Source organism: Cetorhinus maximus, chromosome 1 (genome assembly GCF_964194155.1).
Source record: "Cetorhinus maximus chromosome 1, sCetMax3.hap1.1, whole genome shotgun sequence".
NCBI classification, from domain to species: domain Eukaryota; kingdom Metazoa; phylum Chordata; class Chondrichthyes; order Lamniformes; family Cetorhinidae; genus Cetorhinus; species Cetorhinus maximus.
This window is the reverse complement of record NC_135879.1, coordinates 130,699,830-130,723,789: the sequence shown is the minus strand read 5'-3', so window position 1 is coordinate 130,723,789 and position 23,960 is coordinate 130,699,830. Positions and strand designations below refer to the sequence as shown.

Genomic DNA, 23,960 nt, shown 5'->3' with positions numbered 1-23,960 from the left:
GACCTCACCCGTAGCCAGTGAGGATACAAAGATTTCTGTCAAGGCCCCAGCAATCTCCTCCCTTGCCTCCCTCAGTACTCTGGGGTAGATCCCATCTGGCCCTGGGGACTTATCCACCTTAATATTCTTCAAGACGCCTAACACCTCCTCTTTTTTGATCTCAACATGATCCAGGCTATCTACACACTCTTCCCTAGACAAATCGACCGCTAAGTCCTTCTCTTTGGTGAATACTGATGAGAAGTATTCATTTAGTATCTCTCCCATTTCTTCTGGCTCCACACACAGATTCCCCCCTCTGTCCCTGAGTGGGCCTACCTTTTCCCTGGCTACCCTCTTGCTTTTTACATATGTATAAAAGGCCTTGCTTGGTAGCTGTTAGAAAGGCATCAGGTTTTCACCACACTCTTGAATGGTCTATTCAAAAAATGCAAATACACGCTATCTCTCTGTTTACATCTCAAACTAGTACATCAAAGCACCCAGACTAGCTGGTTTTAATCCAATTAAGACTTACCTACAGACTAAACCTCTATTTTAAAAAGAAAAATATTTTCCAAAATATTATATACATTAATAGCTTCATGACAAAAACCAGAATTGATCTGCCTCTACCACATTCCCACTCAGTGCATTCCAGATCATAACCACTTGCAGCGCAAAACAAGTTTGTCCTCATGTCACTAATGGTTCTTTAGCCAATCACTTAACTGGGTGTCTTCTGGTTCTCAATCCTTACACCATTGGAACTCAAAGATTTTCCCTATCTACTCTGTTGAGATCCCTCATGATTTTGAATAGTTCTATAAAATCTCCTCTCAACTTTTCCATGCCCTAGTTTCTCCAATCTATCTACGTAACAGAAGTTCCTCATGCCTGGAACTATTTTCATGAATCTTTTGTGCACCCTCTCTAACGCCTTCACATTGTTCCTAAAGTGTAGTGCCCAAAACAGAACAGAATACGCCAGTTGAGGTCAAACAACTGTTTTATACAGATTTATCATAATTTCTTTGCTTTTGTACTCTATGCCCCTATTTATAAAGCCCAAGAGTATAAGAACATAAGAAATAGGCGCAGGAGTAGATCATTCAGCCCCTTGAGTCTACACTGCCATTCAATAAGATCATGGCTAATCTGATTGTGGCCTTAACTCCACTTTTTGCTTGTTCCCTCATAACCCTGACTCCCTTGCCAATGAAAAACTTGTCTCACACGGCCTTGAATATATTCAATAACTCAGCCTTCACTGCTAGCTGCAGAAGAGAATTCCAAATGCTATTGACCCTCTGAAAGAAGAAGTTTGTCCTGATCCCTGTCTTAAATCGGAGACCCCTTATTTTTAAACTGTGACCCCTAGTTCTAGATTTCCCCCACGAGAGGAAACATCCCCTCAGCACCCACCCTGTCAAGTGCCCTCAGAATCTTGTATATTTCAATAAGATCACTTCTCATTCTTCTAAACACCAATGAGTATAGGCCCAACTGCTCAACATTTCCTCATAAGACAAACCCCTCAACCCAGGAATCACCCGAGTGAACCTTCTCTAAACTGCTCCAAATGCAAGTATGTCCCTCTTTAAGTAAGGTAACCAAAACTATACACAGTACTCTATCTGTGGCCTCACCAATGATCTGTACAGTTATAGCTAACTTCTCTACTTCTATACCCCATCTCTCTACATTCCATTTGCCTTCCTAATTACTCACTGTAGCTGCATACTGACTTTGTGATTCATGTTCAAGGATACCTAGATCCCTCTGTACTTTCTTTTATATCCATTTATGGGGTGTGGGCATCGCCGGCTAGACCAGCATTTAGTGCCCATCCTCAACTGCCCTTGAGCAGGTGGCAGTGAGCTGCCTTCTTGAACTGCTGCATTCTCTGTGGTGTAGGTATACCCGCAGTGCTGCAAGGGATGGAGTTGCAGGATTTTGACTCGATGACAGTGAAGAAACAGAGATATATTTCCAAGTCAGGAGTGGCTTGGAGGGGAACTTCCAGATGATGGTGTTCCCATGTATCTACTGCCCTTGTCCTTCTAGATGGAAGCAGTCGTGGGGTTGGAAGGTGCTACCTGAGGAGCCTTGGTGAGTTTCTGCAGTGCATCTTGTAGATTTTTTTGGTAACATTTTATTACTTCAATAAAATAAATTCATAATTTTAAGAGGACAAAAAATTAACACGGTGACTATGCATAAGTCTATGCATGTTTGTAAAATGTGGACTCCTTCTCTAGAAAATGTCCTGCTTCGTGCATTTGCCCATAGAACATTAGCAGCAGTTCTTCCAAGGTGTTAACCATTCTTTTCCCTTGTCATTTGAAAACGTACAGTGGTTCAGATGGTGAAGTGTGGAAAATGAATCACTGAATATCGTCATCATCAAAGAGGTCTTCAAAATCATTAAAGAAATCTGCATGGACTGCTTTTTCATTAGCTGCAAGATCCATCAGGAGTCCTGAACTTCCTACCTCATCCAGATCCACCGTACGGACCCGCACCCTCCGGGAACATCTCGTCCAACGCTGGCTTCATTGTGACTGGAATTTTCTGTGCCAGACCGTCGCCCATCTCCGAGTCCCGGACTCAAAATGGTGCACAATGCTGCCACTGATCATTGGTGGTGGAAGGTGTGAATGTTTGTAGATGGGATGCCAATCAAGTGGGCTGCTTTATTCTGGATGTCCTCCAGCATTCTGTAGTCTCTCTCCATTTAAATATTATTCTGTTTTTCTATTCTTCTTGCCAAAGTGAACTACTTCAAATTTTCCAACATTGTACTCCAACTGCCACATTTTTGCCCACTCACTAAATCTATCTATATCCCTTTGCAGACTCTTTGTATTCTCCTGTCAACTTGCTTTCTTACCTATCTTTGTATCGTCAACAAATTTGGCTTCACCCAAGTCATTAATATAGATCGTAAATAGTTGAGGCCCCAGCACTGATCCCCGTGGCAATCCACGAGTTACAGTTTGCCATCCTGAAAATGACCCAATTATTCCCAACTCTCTCTTTCATGTTAGCTAGCCAATTTTCTGTCAATACTATAATATATCACCCCCAACAGCATAAGCTCTTATCTTATCTTTTATGGGGCACCTTATCGAATGCTTTTGGAAACTCAAATGCTTTTTGGAAATCCAAATACACTACATCATCTGGTTCCTTTTATCTACCCTGCTTGTTACGTCTCCAAAGAACTCTAATAAATTTGTCAAACATGATTTCCATTTCACAAAAACAAGTTGACTCTGCTTGATTTTATTATGGTTTTTTAAATGTCCTGCTATTAACTCTGTAATAATGGATACTGGCATTTTCCCAATGACAGACATTAAACTAACTAGCTTATAGTTTCCTGCTTTCTATCTCCCTCCATTCTTGAACAGAGGTGTTATGTTTGTGATTTTCTAATCCATTGGGGTCTTTACAGAATCCAGGGAATTTTGGAAGATTACAACCGATACATCCACTATCTCTGCAAACATTTCTTTTAAGGCCTCAGGATGCAAGCCATCAGGTCCAGGGATTTGTCAGCCTTAAGTTCCATTAGTTTTCCCATTACTTTTTCTCTCATGATTGTGATTGTTTAAAGATCCTCCCTCCCTTGTGCCTCTTGATTTTTTACTATTCTTGGTATCCCTTATGCTTTTTTAACTGCTTTTTCAATGTTCCCTGCCACTTTCAATGATTTGTGCACACATACCCCCAGGTCCTTCTGCTCCTGCACCTCCTTCAGAATTGTACCCTTTGTTTTATACTGCCTCTTCCCCATTCCTCCTACCAAAATGAGTCACCTCACACTGCTCTGCATTAAATTTCACCGGCCATTTGTCTGCCCATTCCACCAATCTATGCCCTTTTGAAGTTTAACACTATCCTCCTCACAGCTCACAATATTTCCAAATTTCGCGCCATCTGCAAATTTTGAAATGGTGTCATTAGGCCATTAATATATTTCAAAAAGGGCAGGTGTCCTAACATCAATCTCTGGGGAACCTCACTATAAACTTCTCCAGTCCAAAAAAAAACTATTCACCACTGCTCTCTGTTTCCTGTCATTCAGCCAATGTTGTACCCATATTACTACTGTCCCTTTTATTCCATGAGCTCTAACGTTGTTCACAAGTCTGTTGTGTGACACCTTTTCAAATACCATTTGGAAGTCCATATACATCACATTAACCGCATTACTCTTAACCACCTTCTCTGATACCTTGTCAAGAAAGTTAGTCAAACATAGGCCAGGATTTCCCAGGCGGGGGGGGGGGGGGGGGGGGGGGGGGGGGCACGCTCGCTGACGCGTAAAATGACGCGGGATGACGTCGGGCGGAACTCCTGACGTCACCCTGCCCCATTTAAATTTTAGGTAGGCGGGGCTCATCAGAATCAGCTGTGTGCCCTGTCAATGGCCAATGGTCAGATCAGGAAGGTGAATGTATGGTTGAAAGACTGATGTGCAAAGGAGAGGGTCCATTTCATAGAATGATTAATGAAACCGAATTAAATTGTGTGTAGTGCAACGTACACAACCATAAACTAAATGGGGTATAAAGGAGGCAATAATTCATTGCGAGGAGTCAGGGTGTGGTAGGAATGACTGAGATATGGCTTAAAAAGAACAGAACTGACTGTTAAATATTGCAGGGTGCAATGTATTTAGAAAGGATATGGAAGGATGGAACAGGGGTGAAGTAGCCGTACTGATTACAGATAACATAATGACAGTAGCAAAAAAAGGATGCAACAAACATTAAGGTAGAAACAAAATCCATATGGGTTGAGGCAAAGGATAAAAAAGGATCAATCACATTAATAGATGTAGCCTGCAGCCCACCTCATTGTGGAAAGAAAGTGGACTAAGAAATATGTAGGCAAATGTATAAAATGAGTAAAAGACTATGGCTTGGATTTCATGGTCAGCAGCAAAGCTACAGGCACTCACTGTTGACCTTGAAGAAAGGTGCCCACAATGAACTAGTGATCACTGTGGCTTGGATTTTGCCTTTCCTGATATGGTTCAATATAGTGCCAAATCAGGGAGATCTCCAACATCCAGCAACAGTGATGTTATTAATCAGGGTAAGCGGCCAAACATTGAAGTATTCTCACAGACAGCAAATCAGGAAATAAAGTGCACTGAAATTTTCACTTTTAATTAAAATATTAGAGAGACTGAAATAATTGGTTGGGAAATGTTATATGGGGCTTGGGAAGAAGCTTGAAATATCATGAAAACTTACATATGTGTATTATTTTAAAAATGTTATTTTACTATAATGGAGATTTGACATGCCCCAAAATAAAATTAGCTTTTCAGGTCTAGTGAGGTTATTTCATAATAGTTATGAACTTAATACATCTTTCAACGAGGTGTAACTTTTTCAAGGGTTTTTTACAGCAAGATTAATAGCATAAAAGTGGAAGCTCTTATCAGCTCAGTGATTTCTAATTGATTGCAGACTGGGACAGTGGGGGTGGGGTGGGATGGGGTCGGGGGGCACTTCAACAACACACCTTATAACAAAGTGCCGAATCACTGACAGCAACTTCTGGATTTCTGCATTGAACTGCGCATATGCATATCCAGAAGTTGCTGTCAGTTTCAGAACAGTAGTGATGGCAAAGCCTGACAGTTCCGCTTTCATTTATTACCACTAAATCTGAAATAATAATCATGAGAGATGTCAACTACCTGTCAAATAAAGTGGCAGGAAGAGGTAGGGAAAGGTAGGGAAAGGGGAAAACAGGATTGAAGATCTTAGCGTGTTCTGAACTCCTTTCTTAACCAACAAGAGGGGAATGACTACTGGATCTAGTAATGGGAAATGAAACAAACCAGATAAGGTGCATTTAGAGGAACATCTAGGCAATAGCAATCATAGCATAATAAGGTTTAAAATAATGATTTGAGAAATACATAAGAAAGACAAGGACGAAAGTAATTGATTGGGATAAAGCTAATTTTGAGGGATGAGAATTCAACCAGGGAAGGTAAACTGGAAGAAAAAAAATGACATACAGAAAAATAGAACAACAGTGGAAAATAGTTAAAGCGGTGATCAATAGGCTTCAAGAGAAATGTATTCCACTAAAAATAAAACACCATGGATGAATAAAAAGAGAAGGGTAAAATTGGAACTAAAGAAGAAGGCATACATTAAAAAACAGAGGATGACAAAATGGAATACAAAGAGATTAAGAGGAAAGAAGTAAAATAAAATTAGGAATGCACAGCAGGAACTAAGAAAATGCATGATCAATACAGAAAGAAATAGTAAAGTATTCTACAGACAAATAACTAAAAAAATAAAAATCATGACAGCGATAGGGATGCACAAGATGGCAGCAAGATGGCAAAAATAATTACCTGGCCCCAGTATTTACCAGGGAAACTGACAAGGTAGGCATGATATTAGAAAAAGAGATCAAAAATAATGATGCCATTTAGGATAGAAAGGGGCGGACATAATTGATAAACGAATCAAATTTAGAGACTTTGATTAACCAGAAAATCCAAATGGATTGCATCCTTGCATATTAAAAGAAGTTAGGGAAGAGACAGTGAGGCACTATTACATAAATACAATTCATTACAAAAGGGAACAATGTCAGAGGAGTGCTGGACAGCTAACATTATTCCTATATTTAAAAAGGGAGATGGAACAAGTCCAGGAGCCTACAAGAGAGTTAACATCACTGGCAGAAAAGGTAATGGGATCTGTACTCAAAGATGTAATAAAATAAATCTAGAAACTGGAAATATAATAAAATGTAGTCATCAAGAATTTCAATAGGGAAGGTTATGCTTGACCAACCTCATTGCATTCTTTGGAGCAATAACAGAAAGAGCAGACATTGGTACCACAGTAGATGTAATATATCTGAATTTCCAAAAGGCCTTCAACAAGGTACTCATAGTAGACTCATGACTCAGGTCAGAGCATGTAGAGTCATGGGGAGAAGTAGCAGAATCAATAGTAAGTTTGGCTATGTTGGCTTTAAAGTTTAGTTGTTGTGCCCAGCCAACCTGTTCAGTGCATGGTAACTTCCAGACCACTTTGCAGCTGTACAGCTTAGCTGGATGCAAAAGGTGGGAAGTGGTGTTCTACAGGGATCAGTGACAGGACAATTGTTGTTCACAATTTCCATTATTGATTTGGATTTAGGAATCGGAAGCACAATTTCAAAATTTTGGATGGCACCGAAGTTGGAGGCATGGTTAATACAAAGAAATAATGTCCTACCAGCAGGACAGACCCACCAGAGGTGATGCCACAGTGGTATACGGCCAGGTGGAAATGGCTTTGGGTGTCTTCAACATGATGTCAGGACACTCATGGCATCAGGTCAAACATGGATAAGTAAGCCTCTCACCACCACCTTCCAAAGGGCAATAAATGCTGGGCTAGCCAGCGATGCCCACATCCCATGAATGAATAAAAAAGAAAGCTATCGACCTTCTTCAGCTAATGAACACCACTTGGAAGAAGCAGTGAGGGTAGTAAGGGCACAGAATGTACTCTAGGTGGTGGATTTCAATGTCCATCATGAATAATAGTTTGGCAGTATCACTATCCACCAAGCCTGAAGATCATAGCTGCACTGGGCTTGGGGCAGGTGGTGAGAAAACCAACAAAAGAGAAAAACATACTTGACCTCATTTTCAACAATTTAGCTGTCACAGATGCATATGTCCATGACAGTGTTGGTAGGAGTGACCACCACACAGTTCTGTGGAAGCAGACTACCACGTTTACACTGAGGACACCACCCATTGTATTATGTGGCACTACCATCATGCTAAATGGAATGGATTCAAAACAGATCTAACAGCTTCACTGAGCAGCAGCATAATTGCATTCCATACCTCATGGCCAGACATGTCCTTCACTTTACCAACGCTATCAAATTAGATGACTAAACCCAAATCAATGAAGTATGTAGAAGAGCATGCCAGGACCAGCACCAAGTATAGCTAAAAATGAGATGCCAATCTGGTAAGTTTTAACAGATGTCTAAATGCATTCTGAATAATGGAAGCAGCATTTATACACAGAGCCAAGCAATCCCACAACCAACAGATCAGATCTAAGCTCTGCAGTTCTGCCACATCCAATTGGAAATGGCGGTGGACAACAATTATACAACTAACAAGGGTAGGAAAGCTCCACAAAAATCCCCATCCCCAGCACAAGTTTTCTGTTTTATTATTATTTGTTCATGAGATGTGGGCATCACTGGCTAGGCCAGCATTTATTACCCATCCCAAATTACCCTTCTTCAGAGGGCATTTAAGAGTCAACCACATTGCTGTGGGTCTGGAGTCACATATAGGCCAGACCAGGTAAGGACAGCAGATTTCCTTCCCTAAAGGACATTAGTGAACCAAATGGGTTTTTATAACAATCAACAGTCATCATTAGACTTTTAATTCCAGATTTTTATTGAATTCAATTTCCACCATCTGCCGTGGCAGGTTTCAAACCCAGGTCCCCGGAGCATTACCCTGGGTCTCTGGATTACTAGTCCAGCGGCAATACCACGACACTATCACCTCCTCACTACACCATTGCACAAAACAAGACTGAAGCGTTTGCAACCATCTTCAGCCGGAAGTGTCGAATGGATGTTCCATCATGGCCTCCTCCTGAGGTCTCTAGCATCACAGATGCCAGTCTCCAGTCAATTCTATTCACACCACTTGATATCAAGAAACTGCTGAGTGCACTCGATATGGCAAAGACAATGGGCTCCAATAATATCCTTGTTATTATGTTGAAGACTTATGCTCCAGAACTATCTGCGCCTCTTGCCTCGCTGTTCTAGTATACCTACTCCCGTTGTTTAACTGTCCACCACCATTCCCAACTAGACATGGCAGGGCTGCAGAGCTCATATTTGATCTGTGCGTTATGAGGTTTCTTAGCTCTGTTTATAGCATGCTTATTCTAATAACTAGCAAGCATATAGTTCTGTGCTGTAACTTCACCAGACTGGCAACAGATATTTTAGGTACACCTGGGATCTATCCAACAAAGTGGAATTTTACCCAGGTATGTCCTGTCCACAAAAAGCAGGGCAAATCCAATCCAGCAAATTACTGTCCCATTAGCTGCCAATCTCTCAATCATCAGCAAAGTGATGGAAGACGATGCTATCAAGAAGCATCATCAATAAATTGCTAACCGATTCTCAGTTTGGGTTTTGCCAGTTCAGAGGCTTTACATTCTGCTGCAAATAACTCACCTCCTGACTCCCCATGCCTTTCTACCACCTACAGGGCATTAGTGAGGAGTGTGATGGAATACTCTCCACTTGCCTGGATGAGTGTAGCTCCAACAGTGTTCAAGAAGCTCATCGCCATCCAGGACAAAACAACCACTCGATTAGTACCTCATCCACCACCCTAAACATTCATTTCCTTCACCACTGACAAACTGTGACTGCGGTGTGTACCATTTACAAGTTGCACTGTAGCAAATTGCCAAGGCAGCTTCAACAGGACCTTCCAAATCTGTGACCTCAACAATATAGAAGGACAAGGGCAGCAGGCACATGGGAACACCACCATCTCACCTTCAAGCCACACACCATCCTGACCTGGTAATATATTGCTGTTGGTTCATCATCGCTGGGTCAAATTCCTGGAATCCCTATCTAGTAGCACTGTGGGTGCACTTACACCACACTACTGCAGAGACAAGGCTCACCACCACCTGTTCAAGCTTTTAATAAGTGCTGGTTGCCAGCAATGCCCACATCCCATGAATGAATCGAAAAAAAAGTTGGGGTAAGAGTATGTGAACGGGAATAGGCCACTCAGCCTCTCGAGCCTGTTCCACCAGTCAATGAGATCATGGCTGATCTGTATCCTAACTCTATTTTCCCACCTTTGCTTCTTATCCTTTAATATCCTTGGCTGGGAAAACTCTAGAGTTCTTAGATTTAAAATTAATTGAGCAATTAATGTGCTGCTTTTTGTGGGAGAGTTCCCTCCTACCGCCCTTTGTATGAACAAGTGTTTCCTAACTTCTTTACTGAATGGCCTGGCTCTGGTTTTAAGGTTGTCTCTTTGTCCTAGACTCCCCCACCAACAAAAAATGTCTTTATCTTTCCTATCAATTCCTTCCAATATATTAAAAACCATATTAAAATCACTCCTTAACCCTCTACATTCCAGTGAATACAAGCCCAGTTTATAACCTCTCTTCATAATCTAACCCATGGAGTCCTGGTAACACTCTGATGAATCTGCAGTGTACTCTTTCCAAAGGCCAGTATGTCCTTCCAAGGCGTGGTGCCCAGAACTGTACACAGTACTCCAGGTGTGTTCTAACCAGGACCTTGTATAGCTGTAGAAAATCTTACTCTAGCCCTCTAGTTATAAAGGATAACATTCCAATGGGAGAAGATGACTAATATACACAAGGACAGCGATATGGGAATATTTGGAGAGAATAGGGGGTTAAGGCTAGGCCTGAGGAAAGGGAAAATAGTTACTAGACTGAACTAATGTTCAAAATCTTCACAACCTGGGTCAGTCCAAGGTCATAAACCATTTTGAAAGGCATCCGTATCCTGAAGTAAACCAGTTTATCCTAGAGTTACTCACCTTAGTTCAAGTTTGAGCTGGGAGGCCTGCCCATCTCCTCGCACGTCAGAGGGGTGGGCTAAGCTTTTACAGATCGCTCGATTATTTTCCATACAGAAGCAGTAGCTCAAGAGTCGACCAAGCGCCGTAAACACGGAAGAGAGCGTGAAACTCGAAACAAGAGGAGGAACTTCAGAGTTATCCCCAGCCCCATCTGTTCAAAACTGACAGAAGGTAAGCTTTGCCTGTGCAAAGGTTAATCTCAGACACTTCCACACCCATTACCCTAATATTATTGGCTTCCTTTCCAAACCTGAGATTCTCTGTGCCTAAGGAAATTTTACTGAACATTTAATAAGTGAACCTGGGCCGCTACTGTGAGTGGAGCAGGCTGCGCTCCTCTCTGTACTCAAACCCTCTTCACTGCAGGGAGTAAATGCAGAAAAATTCTGTTTGTTTTTTCTATTTTAAAAGTATGATCCGTTTTGACGATCAAACTCTTCCTCTTCTCTTTTAAACTTCCGTGTAGCTTTCTCCAAACATCGACAATCTATGAGAAGTCAGTCTACACCCCCGCCCTCAGTGGAATGTTAGCGACCCCTTTTAAGGTCGTTGGAAGTTCAGAATTTTTTGACAGGCAGCTTGGGTTTAACAAATATAACGCCATCACGAATTGTTCTGATAGATTGTGCGTGACTAGACGTAAAATGTTTGAACTCTATGATAGGATCTTACAGCACAGGAGGCTGTAAGATTCAGAAGAGCTGCCCAGTTTAGTATCCCACCTCAGCTTTTTTCCCCATAACCCTACAGATTAATCCTCTTCAAATGCATGTACAATTTCCTTTGGAAAGTTTCTACCAGATCTAATCAGCAAGTGATTAGAAAGGCAATTGGAATGTTGGCATGTGTTGCAAGAATGGAATATAAAAGTAGGGACATTTTACTGCAGCTGTACATGGCCTCGATGAGACCACATCTGGAATACAGCATACAGTTTTGGTCTATTTATTTGAAAAAAAGGTTGCATTAGAAGCAGTTCGGAGAAGATTCACTCATCAAATTCCTGGAATGAGGGGCTTATCTTATTGAGAAAGGTTGAACAGGTTGGGCTGTATCTATTGGAGTTTAGAAGAATGAGAGGTGATGTTGTTGAAACATGTAAGGTCCTGAGGGGATTGATAGGGTAGATACTGGGTGGATGTTTCCACTCCTGGGAGAGTCTAGAACTAAGGGACATAGTTTAAGAACAAGAGGTCTACCATTTGAGATGGAGATGAGGAGAACATTTTCTCTCAGGGGCTCGTGAGATTGTAGAATTCTCTTCCCCAGAAAGCAATGGGGGCTGGGTCATTGAATTTATTCAAGGCTGAGTTAGACAGATTTTTGATAGACAAGGGTTATGGGGGCAGACAAGAAAGTCAAATTAAGACCTCAATCAGATCAGCCATGATCTTATCAAATGGCAGAGCAGGCTTGAAGGGCCGAATGTCCTATTTCTGCTCCTAAGTCCTATGTTCCTATAGAATCAGATTTCACCACCCACTTAGGTAGGGAGTTCCAGATTTTAACAATCTTCCATGTAAAGAAATTTCTCATTATTTCCCATCAAGATAGAAAGCCTTGTATTTTATGGAGCCTTTCATAACCTCAGGACACCCCAAAGCACTTTACGGTTAATGAAGTAGTTTTTAAGTGAAGTCGTCATTGTAGGAAATGTGGCAGCAATGTGATAATGACCAGAAAATCTGTTTTTGTGATGTTGGATGAGGGATAAATATTGACTGCGACATCAGGGATTAGCTCCCCTGCTCTTGAATATTGCAGAAAAGAGAGACAAGTTGCTGAAGCTTTCCATCTTGCACTCATCAGGACAAATGCAAGAATGCCAAATTTCAAACCTTCACAGCAATTTATGCTACAGGAGAAAAGATTGCTGATTGGTTGGCAAATCAACTTTGATTGGCCAAGGGCATTGCCATGGAGAAAAGAATAGGGAACTATAACTTCCCCAAGTTGCCAGGTAATTCAAAAAAGGTACAAGGCTTGAACATATTCCTTTTGTTTGCAGAGAACAGGCCCCTGCATATGAATGTATGTCGCTTCTAACAAGCGTAAATGAATCACATTGCGAGCTCAACTGATTAACTTAAATTGGTTGTTAGTGTAGCTATTAGCATACTCGGGATTGTTCAGCAAGTGCAAGTTTTGGTTTTTGGGTCAGTCTAAAAAGATATTCCACACAATTTAACAATGTTGTGTATGAATTTCAGTGTTGGTGCGATGGCAGGAATGTAGGCCATACGTCTCAATGATTGTCTGATTGAATCAAACAGCATGTTCCTTTGGTTGTTCTTAATAGGCAGAGCACAGACTGTACTCAACCAGCCCATGCTTGTAAAATCAGCCAATCAAAATTGACTTACCAACCATTCAGCACCCTTTTCACCTGTAGTATAAATTCTTGTGATTGCTTAAATTTTGAATTGTTGCATTTATCCTGATGAGTGCAAAACAAAAAGCTTTGGCAACAAGTCTCTTTTCAGCAATATCCTCTGCTCTTCTTCAAAATACTGCCATGGGATCATTTGCATCTACCTGAGAAGGCTGATGGGACCTCAGTTTAATGTCTCATTCTTTTGCCATTTATTTTAAAACTGTGACCTCTGGTTACTGATCCACTTACCAGAGGAAATAGTTTCTCCATACTTGCTCTATCTAAACCCCTCATAATTTAAAATACATCTATTAGATTACCCTTTAACCTTCTCTGCTTGAAGGAGAACAATTCCAGCTTCTCCAATCTCTCCACATAACTGAAGTCTCTTATTTCTGGTAAACCTCCTCTGTAGTTTCTCCAAGGCCTTGACATCCTTCCTAAAGTATGATGCTCAGAAATGGACGCTATGTTCCAGCAGAGGCCAAACTGGGGATTTGTAAATGTTTAGTGTAACTTTCTTGGTTTTTTTTGTATACAGTACCCCTATTTACAAAGCCAAGTATCCAATCTACTTTCCTAACCACCTGATAAACTTATAGTATCACCTTCAGAGACACAAGAGTAAGCACCCAGGTCCGTCTGCTCTTTGATCCCCCATACCTGGATCCCCCTCGCCTCAACATAATACCACTTAAATGATACTGCCTTTCTATATTGTTTCTTCCAAAGTGCATCACTTCATAGTTACCCACATGAAATTTTAACTGCTATGTGTGTGCACATTTCACTAGGTCCTCCTGAAGTCTGCTACTATCCCGTGCATTATCTACTATAATCCTAAGATTTGAATCATCAGCAAACTTAGAAATGGTATTCCCTACACCCAAGTCCAGATCATTTATATATAAGAAAAACAATGATCCTAATCCTTGGGGACCCCACAGCATACTTCTTTCCAGTCAACAAAACATCCACTCATCACTACCCCCACTCTTCATCACTTAGCCAATTATGTACCCTAGTTACGGCCGTCCCTTTAATGCCATGTGCTTCTATTTTCTGAATGAGTCTGTTATGTGGCACTTTATCAAATGTCTCTTGAGGTCCATAAATATAAAACAGCTACTGCACCACCTTCATCAACCCTCTCTATTACTCCACCAGAGAAGTCAATCAGGTTAGTCAGACATCATTTGTCTTTATCAAATTTGTGCTGGCTCCCCCTTATTAACTCATGCATCTCTAAGTGAGAATTAATTTTGCCCATGACAATTGTCTGTAGTGGTTTTCCCACCATGGAGGTGAGGCATGTTCTCTTTTTTTTAACATTGGTATAGCATTTGCAATCCTCCAGTCCTCTGACACCACTCCCACATCCAAGGAGGATTGAAACATTGTGGTCAGACCTCCTCTCAGCAATCTAGCATGCTCCCATCTGGACCAGATAACTTGTTAACTTTGAGTAATGCCAACCTATTTAGCAGCTCATTTTGATCTATTTTTATCTTCTCCAATATCTGTAATCCCTTCATCTCTGCAGTGACATGACCATCATCCTCTTCTTTAGTGAAGATAGATGCAAAATATTCATTCAGTACTTCAGTTGTGCCCTCTGCCTTCCACAAGAATGGATCATTCATGTACTTGGTATACTTAAATCAAATTTTGAGAGTCTATAATGTGTCCAGAAGTTCCAAGGGATTCTTGAGCACTTTGTAGACCTGTGGGTCTACCTCTGCAAGTGAGATCTCAAACTGTTTCCATTCAGACTCAGATTCAATTCTGGGTTTATACTCCATTGTTACAAAGTTGAAACCACTGACAGTAATGCCCAAGTTGCTGTATAAACAGATCCCAAGTCAAATATTCTTTTTGTACACTGCAACCTTACACTGAGTGAGAGCAGCTTGGCTTTCGGACCATGAGGGCGAAGTGGAGGAAGAAACGGATGCGCAGATTGAAGCGCAAGCGGAGGAAGATGAGGGCAAGGTCCAAGTGAAGCCCCCAATTGGAGAACAGCAATACCATGGTGACTGGCAGCTGTGTTGGAAGTTTTGGCTTTGTCAGTAGTCAGTGAATGATTTTCAAGCTTTCATGTTTCAGGGGATACCTGTTTGTTTTATCAGTTATGAAACTTTGTTTTGGAATGTGTTTTATGCAGTTTTTGATGTTATAAAATAAAACTAACAATTTCTATTTTGTTTTTCAACTTAACATGCCTAAAATAATTTCTCAGCACTGTAACCATGTCCCTTCAGATACAAGTTTACCATTTCTTTAAAGAAAGAAAAGATTATTTTAAAGATAACATAATTACTGTTGTGCACCCCTGACATACCTGGTCCAGGGCAGCTGATGTTTGATGAAACAATGAATCTATTGGGCCTGTGAATGACCTGTTTGGTTTCTAGCTGCAGGTTGATGAAAATACAAGAATTATGTCTGATTAGTGTTAATATAGAATATAACTCACTTTTAGCAACATATTTATTTTTAATTGACAGATTGATCTCAGTGATTCTGATGTCAAAAAATATAATTTCCTTTCTGCTTTCCGTCTCTTTTTGCATTTAAACCTTCTTCCCCCCCCCCCACCTTGTTTTAATTATTTATGCACTTTAAGTTCTTTTCATGTCAGGCAAAGTTGCTGTTGAAGAGATGTGCAGATTACTTATTCCTAAACTTCTGCTATTGTTGTACTGTAGACACTCTTTTATGTTGGAGGTTGAACTCAAGTAGAGGTTGGCGCCTCTGGGAATATAAAAGCAGCAATCACTGTAACGTAAGTGACAGAGGAAATATTTGTACTGTTGGAAAATAAAGGTAATATTGATGTATAATTTTTGATTGTTTTTCCACACAGAAAATTGGGAAAAGAATTATGTTTTAATGTTGGGGTTTTAAAATAGGTATTTAGGAGTGGGGAATGCTGAGACAATAAGTGGTTAAAATGCTAATGAGCTAGACCTTGTAACTCTTTTGAGTCAAAACAATTAACTAAATTAACAATAACAAGGGAGAAATTAAGCACAGCCCCTAATTCAGGTCCGCTGTAAAACCAAGGACAAAGTTTAAAGGAAACTTACAAACATTAAACCAAAATGTGATTAAAGGGGTCAACAAAACACCCCAGTCCCCGCGGTGCCCACCGGGTACGGAAGGCCTCGATGGTGCCGGCAGACACCGCGTGCTCCCTTTCCAGGGACATCTGGCCGCGAACGTAGCCGCGGAAGAGGGACAAACAATCGGGCGGGACTCCCCCGTCGATCGCCCGCTGCCTGGACCTGTTGATGGCCAACTTGGCCAGGCCCAGGGGCAGGTTCACGAGGAGGTCCTCCTCCTTCCCGACCCCCTTCCGCACCGGGTGTCCGTAGATCAGGAGCGTGGGACTGAAGTGCAAACAAAATAGTAACAAAGAGCTAGACCTTGTAGTTGTTTCTCCAAAGACTGAAGACAATTGTTAGCATGTTTGGTAATTGTGATGGGCGCCGTAGTTTCAAAGCTTATATTTTTGGGACCGCCCCTTCTCCTCAAGGAGCCGGGTGGGTCTTCGGGCACCCACAGGGAAGATGAGCATCTGCTGGACATCCCGAGGACCTCCACACAGGACATTCCAAGGGTGTCCAGCCGCTCCAAATCCCCTCTGCCTGTGGCCCCATCACCTCCAAATGGTCAGGCCGAGAAGGGTGCACCTGTCTTGGCACCAGAGGACGTCCGCCAAGGTCATCACAGAAAGCAGGGTGTAGCAGTCAGAAGGCTGCCTCTACCTCTACTGTGGATGTTGGGGATGCGCCTAGACATAGCAGTAGGGTTAGAAAAATTACAAAATTTTGACATCACTTCTAGGTCACAAGTGTTCAATCACTGTATATATTATGCAAATTTACAAACACATTTGCACTTCGTTAGAATGGTCTCATCATTTGAAAGCATTGTGCATTTGCATCTATGTGCCCTCTTATTATGAGGGTGAGCCATGCTCCAACTCAGTGATCGCCACTCTTTGTAAGCCTCACATTCATGTGATGTCTACCTGACTCATGATTTTTTAAAAATTCATTCATGGGATGCAGGCATCACTGGCTAGGGCAGTGTTTATTGCCCATCACTAGCTGCCCTTGTTCAGAGGACATTTTAAGAGTCAGCCACATTGCTGTGGGTCTGGAGACACATGTAGGCCAGACCAGGTAAGGACAGCAGATTTCCTTCCCTAAAGGGCATTTGTGAATCTGATAGGTTTTTACAACAATCAACAATGATTTCATGGTCATCATCAGACTTTTAATTCCAGATTTTTTATTGAATTCAAATTCCACCATCGAACCTGGGTCCCTAGAGCATTACCCTGGGTCCCTGGATTACTAGTCCAGCGACAATACCACTACGCCATCACCTCCCCGAAACGATAGTCACTCTAGGTGTTATCTCAGGGAGATGTCTCAAACTCTTTATTGGGAGTGTGTGCAAAATTCACTACTAACGTTTACTCCTTACAAGACAACATGGAGGTAGGCCTGCTCAATAGCCTAGAAGGGTTAGCTGTAATTGCATCTCTTCATTGGTAGTGCCAAAGCACAAGACCTGCAGCCATGATGGTCTCACCAACCATGAGCACATCTCAGTGTCCACTAAATTTTCTCATTAAGGTGGTGACGACTGCATCAAGTCCTTTAGCGCTGTGTGCCAACTTTCTCTTCCCTGAATGCATGGATACAGGGTTCGCTGCTGACCCAAAGATTAGAGCATGTTGAATCATAAGGATTGAAGATGCAGGTCCGAATGCTGAACTTGCTCTGAATGACTGGTTGTAAAGGCCTTGCAGTGCACTGGCATGGTGCTAAGGGACAGAAGGAATGTGGCCGTGTCCTGTTGCCTGGACCTTAATCCTCTTGGAATCTTGTGGCTCTCAGTGTGGCACGGGCAGGTCTTCCACATTGTGCTTCTTCGATGGCATCCTCACGTGGAAGCTGACCCTCATCTCCGTCTTCAGGTATCTACTTTTCCTGCTCTTTCCTGCTGTTCATCATCTGAGGAGCTGTCAGCCTTCTCCATGTCTCCCTCTGGCAAGGGATCACCCCTTTGAAGCTCCAGGGTCATGAAGGGCGTAACAGACCACAATGATGCGGGACACCCTCTGTGGAGAGTGCTGTAGAGATCCAACTGAGTAGTCCAAACATCGGAAGCGCAGCTTAAGTATGCCAATGGTCTGCTTGATGATGGATTGTGTGGAGCTATGCACCGTGTTGTATCTCTCCCCCGAGGCACTCTGAGGATGACGTACAGTTGTCACAGGCCATTGTTTGAGCGGGTAACCCTTATCCCAAAGCAGCCATCCCTGTAATCGCTGAGGCCCTTCAAACATGTGAAGCATCTGGGAGTGACTCAGGATGTGAGTAATGGGAACTCCTGGGTACTTGGCACAAACATGCATGATGTGCTTCCGATGATTACACACCAGTTGAATGTTCAGGGGGTGAAACCCCTACCTGTTGATGAACATCAGGAGCTACTGCCATGGAGCTCTCAATGTCACGTGTGTGCAACCGTTTGTACCCTGTACTCTAGGGAAGCCTGAGATAGCTGCAAACCCCAGAAATCTAGCAGCCTGGCTAGATTCATTGAGTGTGAAGTTCACTTAATAATGAGCCTTACTGTAGAGGGCATCTGTCACCTCCTTGGTACATTCATGTGCAGAGGACTGTGAGATGCCACATAGGCCCCTATGGATCCCTGGAATGAACTACAGGCAAAAAAATTGAACATGATAGTGACCTTCAGGGCCACTAACAGGGGTTGTCCTCCCAGTCCATGGGGCACTAAATCCTCCTACAGGATGTGGCAGAGATGATCCGCCACATCTCTTGACAAGCACAGACGTGTGTGGCATTGCCATTCACTCATCTCCAGATAGAAAAGTCTTCTTTGGTAGACCTTTGGTCACGCAAGTCGCTTCCGTGAGATGGGTCTAACCTCCTCATCCTCTGGTTCCTGCTGGGGCTCCCCTGGACCGTGGGTCTTGGGTGGGGCCTCCTCTCAAAGCTGTGCTAGGCCCTTCTTCTCATCCTCAGTCGGATCACTTCCATCACGAAGGCAGCATGGAGCGCAGGCTCCATTATTCAATCCTCCTTCTCCCTGTGGACTGATTGATGCAACAGATTAATAAATACTGGGCAAATATAGTAGACCTCTCACTCGCAAACAGAAAATCACTGTCATGCCCTAGAGCTGCATCTGCGCTACTTGTAGCTAAGGCACACACTCACAGATCTAGGTGACCAAGGTGCCAACCCTGGTATTTAACATCTCCATCCCACAGAGGTTGGAAGAGATTTGGACGCATTCATGAAATGCACCAACTTACCAAACACTCCTGCAATCTCTGATCTAGCATACTGATTAAGGTTAGCTTGCACATGAGCAATGACCGATGCCCTTTGGCCTGTTATCCATGCCAATTGGAGAAGGCGCATTAGAGGCTTTCATTGATGATTTAGCAGATATGCAACAGCTGTGACTCCTTAACGGATGCCTGCACTCTCCATTATCACTGTGAGGTGTCAGCTGTGGCTCAGTTCATAGCACCCTCGCCTTTGAATCAGAGGGTTGTGGGTTCATGTCCCGCTCCCGGAAACCAAGAACTGTGATTGTACTCGAAAGAGTTGCAATCTGTGACTGTTGATAACTCAAAAGAGTCTCCATTATCACATTCCTCTCTGTTGATGCTCAAATGGAATGCCTGTATTGTGAAGCCATTGACTCCTGCAGTCTCTCGTTAATGCGCAGCAAAAGGCATTGGCTCCAGTGGCACCTTCTCAAGGAAGTCTTCCTCTTTTCTCTCAGCTCTGCCTCTATTTCAGTGCTGAGACTAACGGTACACCCTGAAAGGGCCCCTTAGTCCAGCCGTGCGTTCCTCCCACATCGCCTCAGACCCCTCTTGTGCAGATTATTTTCCAGTTTCGATTTCAAACTGCACCATTACTTCATGGGTTCAAGATGGTGGTGCTCCATTTTTATTTTGACACTAGTTTCAATCCTCCCCGTGTCAATGTTCGGGTCCCTCCAATTTTCCTGGAACCTAACAATGTGCAGGTAGACCTCCCCCAGGTTATTCTCCAGCCTTTCCCAGTAATCTTGCATACGATTGGCATTGTGGTGGACATTCCAGCCGTCTCCCCTGAACCCATCACGTTGACATCCCCATGCCCCTTGTGGACCTCACCCCTCCCCCTCTCAAGACTTTGTGCACAGTCATCTACAGAGGAGAGTCCACCAGGAAGAACTTTGAGTACCCCGCTTCCCCAACTTTATTACGTTTTCCCCACTTACAGGCTGCAGATGCCACCCCTAACCCTGACCATCCCATCTGCAGCCCAATACCAAGCCAGACAAGCCCATTGCCACTGACTGTGAACAAACCCTACACACCAAGCTGTGTCTCATCCCATTTGAGCACGCAGGCCTTGCCCCTCCCTGGAGGGGGACTATGACGAGCGTGCCATGCATGGCCCTGTAGCATGGCCCGCAAAGCCTTTAATCTCTCAGTCTGACTGAAATGAACAAAGCCCCAGGACTGCCTTTAAACTCTCAACCTGACTATGAGGTCCAGAGAGCCTCAGGACTGCCTTTAATCTCTCACTCCAACCTGTTGGCCCCAGACCAAGGACTATGACTCATTCAATGAGCTCCCCCATTCTCTTATGACTGATCACAATGCAGTGTCCCTTCCCCACCCCCTCCATGATTATCTGTGCAATCCATCCCTCTTGTGCTCACTGACATACACCCCCTGTTCCTGCACTGGAGTCTGTGTGCATCCCCTCCCATTCATACAGTTTGATTCCCATCCACCCCCTTGTGTGTCTGTATTCTAGTCTTCCATATCGGGCTCCAGCTTCCCCACCCTCAGTCTCCCCTCTGCTTGCCATCGTTCCCCCTTCTAACCCCTCCATGCCCCTTTGTCCCCCATGTGTTTGCTATCCTCTCCTCACCACACCCTGCCCTCCCACCCCCCTGAACCCAGTTGCAATGCTGGTCTCTGTTTGAGGTGCAGCCCTTCCTGAGAGCCACTGTGCAGTGCTGTGCTCCTGGAGTAGAGGCAGCCACTGTGAGCAGACCAATCCTACACCCCCACCAGTGTAGTGTTCCATAGCCACCGTTAAGAAACCCGGAGCAGTGTTGTTGCAGGTAGGCTTTGAATGTTGCATTCACCTCGAAATCACGAGTGCAGTGAGGGCTGACTGATGCACGCCACTCATTTTCACACGTGTTTCAGACTGGTCTGAATTCCTGCTGGTGTAATGCAAGATTGGAAGGTGGAATGTGATTCCATCGAGTAGCATATTTAATGAACATTCCTGACACTGATCAGCGGAATACCTGACCCGCCATCAACCCACCATGAAAGGGATGGGTGGAAAATTCCGAACTATATCCCTGGGTTCCATTATCATATAGTTAGATATTGGACAGTATGTGGAAATCTCAGATGTAAGATACTCAGACTGTTTACAGTAGTGATCCTCTACACCTTTTTTATTCATTCAAGGGATGTGGGCTTCGCTGGCTGGGCCAGCATTTATTACTCATCCCTAGTTGCCCTTGAGAAGGTGGTGGTGAGCTGCCTTCTGAACCGCTGCAGTCCATGTGGTGTAGGTACCACCCACAGTGCTGTTAGGAAGGGAGTTCCAGGATTTTGACTCAGCGACAATGAAGGAACAGCGATATATTTCCAAGTCAGGATGGTGAGTGACTTGGAGGGGAACTTCCAGGTGGTGGTGTTCCCATCTATCTGCTGCCCTTGTCCTTCTAGATGGTAGTGGTCGTGGGTTTGGAAGATAAAAACAAAATACTGTGGATGCTGGAAATCTGAAACAAAAACAAAAATTGCTGGAAAAACTCAGCAGATCTGACAGCATCTGTGGAGAGAAAGACAGAGTTAACGTTTTGAGTCCTTATGACTCTTCTTCGGAACTAAAGAGGAGTAAAAATGTGGTGAAATATATACTGTTTAAGGGGGGGTGGGACAGGTGAAGCTGGATAGAAGGCCAGTGATAGGTGGAGGCAAAGGAGAGATTGCAAAAGATATCATAAACAAAAGGTCGAAGCGGTGTTGATGGTGGTGATATACTGGTTAAAGGAGGTGCTAATGGTGACATTAAGAGTAGAAAGCAGGATGAGCAAGTGACAGATGGCCCTAGTTAGGGGTGGGGTGGGGGGAGGGGAGAGTGTGGGAGAAAAGATCAAAATAGGCTAAAAGGTGGGGATAAAACAATGAATGGAAATAAATTTTTAAAATAATAATAATAGAAATAGGTGGGAAAAATATATATATATAAAAATTAAAAAATAAATATTTGAAAAAAGGTTTGGAAGGTGGTGTCTAAGGAGCCTTGGTGAATTCCTGAGCTAATGTCTAAAGCAAGCCTCAAAATTATAACAGTAATAATGGAATAAAATATTGTAATAGAGGGTGTCCTTTTGGTCAGGCTGGGACTGAATCTGGGATTTTCCTGGGCTGTATGTTTTAGCAACTCACAGGTACATTTATTGAGTTACTAGGAAGGCCCAAATCCTGAGAGTTTGGGATATTATTGCAGGGAGATAGACATGTTCTGATAAAGCAGCAGATCAGAAGATCTCCACGCCATTATCAATAATGAAAGCAATGTGGAACACAGTAATCTTTTCAATAGAAGGTTTTGAGAAATAAGGAAGTCTTATTGTAAAGAATTTCATTACTTTAAGAATCGTGGGCACATGGAAAGCCAGCACGTTGCAGGGCTGCATGATTTGCCAGGCAGGGTGCCCAACAGAAGGTCAGCAGAAGCAAAATCCTTTCTCATGGGGAAGAAGAATGAAAAATTTAGATGGCAAATTAGTTCAGGTGTCCTTAAGTGGTAAGAGGCCCAAGAGCAGATTTCTTGCCTCCATTTTTGACAGGAAAAGATGTATGATACAAGCCCTTAATGAGAAAATAGAAAATAATTTAGGAATGGGACGAAAGTTCTGACAGTCTTATACATTGTCAAATGAGCAGTTTGTTACATCAATCTTTTCCTGATTTAACAAATATATCCTGATATCCCGTAGCAAAAAAAGGAAGAAAATAAACCTTATTCTTTGTTTATAAGTACGCTTCTTGCCAAGCTGTCCATAGGACAGCAACAGCCTACAGAACTCTGTACTTTGCCTTGCACTTTTTAACAATGAGGGGAGGCCTTTTTTTCATTTGTTCGTAGAATGTGGTCATCATTGGCTAGGCCAGCATTGGTTGCCCAACCCTATTTGCCCTTGAGGAGGTGGTAGTGAGCAGTTTTTTTGAACCGAGGTAGTCGGTTCACCCGACTACACCCACAGTGTTGTTAGGGAGGGAAAATTATGGCAGAAAATTAGGTAACGTCTGGGCAGTAGACAAAGATAAATTTCTGATTACAGAATCAAAAGATCTCATTTCTGCACTGACTTTATTTATCTTTTTCCACAGATATCATGTTTGAAATTAAGAAGATCTGCTGTATTGGTGCTGGATATGTCGGTGGGCCAACATGCAGTATCATTGCCCACATGTGCCCTGAGATTCGCGTTTCAGTTGTAGACGTTAACCATGCAAGAATAGAGGCCTGGAACTCAAACATGCTTCCAATCTATGAGGTTCAGCACTGAAACATTTATCCAATTTATTGCTAACCCTGCTTCACAAAGCTTTTGAGTGTTTGCCATTCTGTTGGTATACAATTCTAGTTGTTCTTTTTATTTCAGCCTGGTTTGAAGGAAGTGGTGGAGTCATGCAGAGGGAAGAACCTTTTTTTTTTGACTGACATCGATGCTGCCATTCGAGAAGCTGACCTTATATTTATTTCGGTAACTTTTCCGCCCAATATCCTCCACTGCTCTCCTGAACGTAGTGATTCTTGCAGCTGT

At 42.9% G+C, this 23,960-nt stretch overlaps 1 protein-coding gene and 1 pseudogene across 6 annotated transcripts in view; one reads left to right on the top strand and one right to left on the bottom strand.

Moving 5' to 3' along the window:
- Positions 1-2,180: 2,180 nt before the first annotated feature.
- On the bottom strand, positions 2,181-2,589 carry LOC144687672 (COP9 signalosome complex subunit 9 pseudogene; annotated as a pseudogene).
- An 8,113-nt stretch (positions 2,590-10,702) lies between these two features.
- The window catches only part of ugdh (UDP-glucose 6-dehydrogenase), a 35,427-nt gene continuing 22,169 nt past the window's right edge, over positions 10,703-23,960 (top strand). For 2 of the 6 annotated variants that reach the window (XR_013577261.1, XM_078546470.1), the window contains exons 1-3: positions 10,703-10,834; positions 23,524-23,690; positions 23,799-23,900. Coding sequence is in view for 4 of the 6 variants with exons in the window: in XM_078546470.1 (XP_078402596.1) it covers positions 23,529-23,690; positions 23,799-23,900 (264 nt within the window). In the remaining 2 variants the exon portion in view is untranslated. Of the gene's footprint in view, positions 10,835-12,472; positions 12,638-15,745; positions 15,864-23,523; positions 23,691-23,798; positions 23,901-23,960 lie in introns of all 6 variants that reach the window. The other 4 variants (XM_078546479.1, XM_078546487.1, XM_078546497.1 and 1 more) reach the window with 4 other exon arrangements.